Genomic DNA, 3487 nt, shown 5'->3' on the forward strand with positions numbered 1-3487 from the left:
CACCCATCAACTGAATAATTTTCCTCCAACTCCAGGAGCAATCAGATTGCAGTATTTAGTATTGACACCTCCCCTAGAAACCAAGACGATGAAGAGAAGCCAAGAAGATAAAAAACATTGAACCCAAGCTATCCATATAGAGCCCAAATTATATAGTGGAGGGTCTTATTCCATTCCACAATATATGTTATGTTTTGTGTGATTACTTTTCATTTCTATGAGTCAATCTTATGCATGGGATGATGAAGGAGAGCATCCAATTGAACAGAAAAGTAATAACAAGTAACAACTCAAGGAATGCCATACCCTAAAAGTACTACTCCAGTCACAATTTAGGTTTCTTGAAGTTGTTTATAAAGCCTGGATCAGCTCAATCTATGTTTCATGTGGAACTCTGCCCAAGCCACACAACGTACCTAACAAATTCAATATCAGTCTGGGACCTCACAAAAGTTTTGTGAGAGCTGTCTATGCATGATGAACCATATGTTGCGGGTCCAGCCCACGTGATAGCCTACACAATGGGCTTGCATCAAGAATTCTACTTCAAGCAGAATTAGGAGTCTGTAAAATCTTAGGAAGTTAGGAAAGCAAAAGACCTAATTCTATTTGAAATAGGAGACCGTGGTTAATGGTTTGAGAGACTCCTTATTTGACTTGTATTGGGATTATGGTGTGCCGTGGTTAATGGTTTGAAAGACTCCTTATTTGACTTGTATTGGGATTATGGTGTGCGGCTAGGTTTTTATGGTTTTGAGCTATTTTAAATTGCTAATATTGTTGAGAATATTATTCAGGACATAACACCATGTAATTTCAAGGCCTTGGTAGACATCACTCACAATGATGTTCCTGGAAACAAAAACATGGTTTCTACTCACAAGAAAGAGAAATTATAAGGTTCTCATGGTGGACAGATGACGTGGTCCACCATTTCACTAAAAGACCCCCATCTGTTTAAAATTGCTGAATTAGAAATTTTTTTTAAACAAAAACTGATTATTAACTCAACAATTTTAAACAAGTGGGAATCTTTTAGTGGAATGGTAGACAGGTGACGTGGTCCACCATGAAAATTGTATAATTTCTCCACAAGAAGGAAGGTCTTTCATTGTGTATTTTTTTTTTTTTTTTTTTTTTGAGAAGGTTTCATTGTCTTTCATTGTGTAATTGGTCATTAAGATTAGTCAACCTTCTTAATCAAAACGTACGTTAGTCAGTGGAATTACTGATATTNATTACTAGTCAAAAACCACCAACCACCATAACCACAAACTAAAAAACCCACACCCTATTCACAACACAACCACCACCAACCACCCACCATAACTCTGATTAAAAAAAAAAAAAAAACCACCACCACAAACCCACCTCAACAACCCACCCACATCAACAATGGCTATCAACAAACCCACCACAACCCAATAAAAACCCACACAACCGGCCACAGCCCACAACCCAAGGACCCACACCACCGATCCCCACCACCACCGACTCACAGGCCATAACCCAACGATCCATTCTCTTCAAATTGGAGTGATTGGAGCCATCAATTTCGTTGGAAGAGAAGGTAAAAATCGAAGCTTTGGAGGAAGATAGGAAGCCATCAATTTCTCGGCGATCTGGCGGAAGCGACGTTGGGGGTGGGTGGTGGGTTGTAGATTGGTGGGTGGTGGTTCGATCTAGAGGCGGTAGCGATCTCGCGGCTCGATCTCGCCCACGCGAGCACGACGGTGCGTCTAGGCTTGGGGCGGTGGTCTAAGCTTGATGGCGCAAGCTCGATCTTAGTCTCTCTTCGTCGGACTGGAGCTCGGTCTGTGGTGGTGGATCGGAGCTCGGTCTGTGGTTTGTTCTCTCTCTCTCTCTCTCTCTCTCTCTCTCTCTCTCTCTCTCTGCGCGTATGAGGCTCAGTCCATAAATGATTTGAAGTGAAAATAAAAATGTAAAATCATTTCCGGGTCAAAGCCATCTTTTTACGGTCAAAGGAAATAGTTTTTGGAAAATGCAATTTTCCATGCACAACCAAATATACGGTTTTACGGAAAATGATTTCCTGAAATGGGTTGAAGCCAAAAAAAACGGACCCTTAATCTGCTGAAATGGTTATCGTGTTATCCTAATTAACCAAACGTATGTTACATGAAAGACAAATGGTGTATAACCCGATGACACATTTGTTCAATTTGAATATGAAAAAATGGGCATTAAATTAGTCTACTATCGATAGGTGAGATAGCATTATTAAGACACGGTCGCGAACAATTCTTCATCAACCCCCACTTTTGTAAGTGGAAATAAGCATCATTTAGCGCTAAATGATAACGTGTTAATCATGTGGTTTGACTCTTGCATCATAGGACTTTCTTTATGTTTTAATAATTTGTCATCTATTGAGGTGATAAGGGTCCTATTTCCCTACTTCAAGTTGATAAGATATTAGAATCTCAACATTTCCTTTATATGCTGGTCTATTTTCTTCATTGTGAATCTGACTAAATTTAATAATTTGTCATCTATTGAGGTGATAAGGGTCCTATTTCCCTACTTCAAGTTGATAAGATATTAGAATCTCAACATTTCCTTTATATGCTGGTCTATTTTCTTCATTGTGAATCTGACTAAACTTCTTGAATTTATAGCTGAGGTTGATTCTTTTTCCAGAATTTTGTTATTCCTCGTTACATAGGGAATAAACATGAAATTACTAGATCTGTGAATAGTCAATATCTATTACTGTTTATTAGTTGAACCTTATCTAGGCCTTGAATCATGTAAATGTTGTTATAAGGGGCTCTACTGCTGTAGTACTGCATTTCACATTGGCCTTTATTCCTGTTTTTTTCTTTAATAATTTTTTTTTATTTATTGTTGAATGCCTTCTCCCAAATTGTTTATTGTTCCACAACTCTTTTCTAATTAATGATTGAAGGTTTTTCTCATATTCCTTTGAATAAAACATGGATCCTGTTAATTGGTGCTTTTAGAACAATTAATAATAAATCATTTGATACAATTTTTATGGAAAATATAAAAATTCATTAAAAAACAAATAGTTTTTTTTTTCCCCCATAAAATATTGATGTGGAATATTTATAGCTCAAATGAAACTTTTCTTTGAAAGGTGATGGTATACCATGCATCAGATGTATGTTTCCTTCCTCCATCTCCATGTGAGAGGGAATAAACATGCATCTAATGCTTGTTGTATTTTCTCCTTTGGAAGGGTAGGGTGATGCTGGAAGCTGATGTCATGATTTGAGAGTTAATGTTATCAATAAATTAAAAAGAAGAAGAACATACCAATTATAAAAGAACTTTGCTATATATAAAATTTGTAATCGGTTAGACGCAATATAATCTTCTTCTGGGGGCGGTAGATAGCTAGATTTGGTAGAAAATAGCTAGGCCACCCATTTAAAAAAAAAATTCATATTGTCTTTTGTATTTCAGTACTAGTTGGGAGTTTATTATTTGGTTGTTAGATGAA

At 37.0% G+C, this 3487-nt stretch overlaps 1 protein-coding gene across 1 annotated transcript; it reads left to right on the forward strand.

The window, feature by feature from the left end:
- The first annotated feature begins 230 nt into the window (after positions 1-230).
- Positions 231-899, forward strand: LOC111990454 (uncharacterized). The gene is made up of 4 exons (XM_024022218.2): positions 231-282; positions 463-506; positions 619-690; positions 798-899. Exons 1-4 carry the CDS (start codon positions 231-233, stop codon positions 897-899), a joined length of 270 nt encoding a protein of 89 aa, XP_023877986.2.
- Positions 900-3487: the final 2588 nt, after the last annotated feature.

Source organism: Quercus suber, unplaced genomic scaffold (assembly GCF_002906115.3).
Source record: "Quercus suber isolate HL8 unplaced genomic scaffold, Cork oak 2.0 scaffold_250, whole genome shotgun sequence".
Classification (NCBI taxonomy): Eukaryota; Viridiplantae; Streptophyta; class Magnoliopsida; order Fagales; family Fagaceae; genus Quercus; species Quercus suber.

What these genes read in the sequence shown, in the direction of transcription:
- LOC111990454 (XM_024022218.2), top strand. Translation starts at nt 231, where the DNA reads ATGCATGGGATGATGAAGGAGAGCATCCAATTGAACAGAAAAGTAATA. An exon ending in ATGTTGCGGGTCCAGCCCAC is followed by an intron (nt 507 to 618) that starts GTGATAGCCTAC and finishes TATTTGAAATAG; the next exon opens with GAGACCGTGGTTAATGGTTT. An exon ending in ATGGTGTGCCGTGGTTAATG is followed by an intron (nt 691 to 797) that starts GTTTGAAAGACT and finishes AATATTATTCAG; the next exon opens with GACATAACACCATGTAATTT.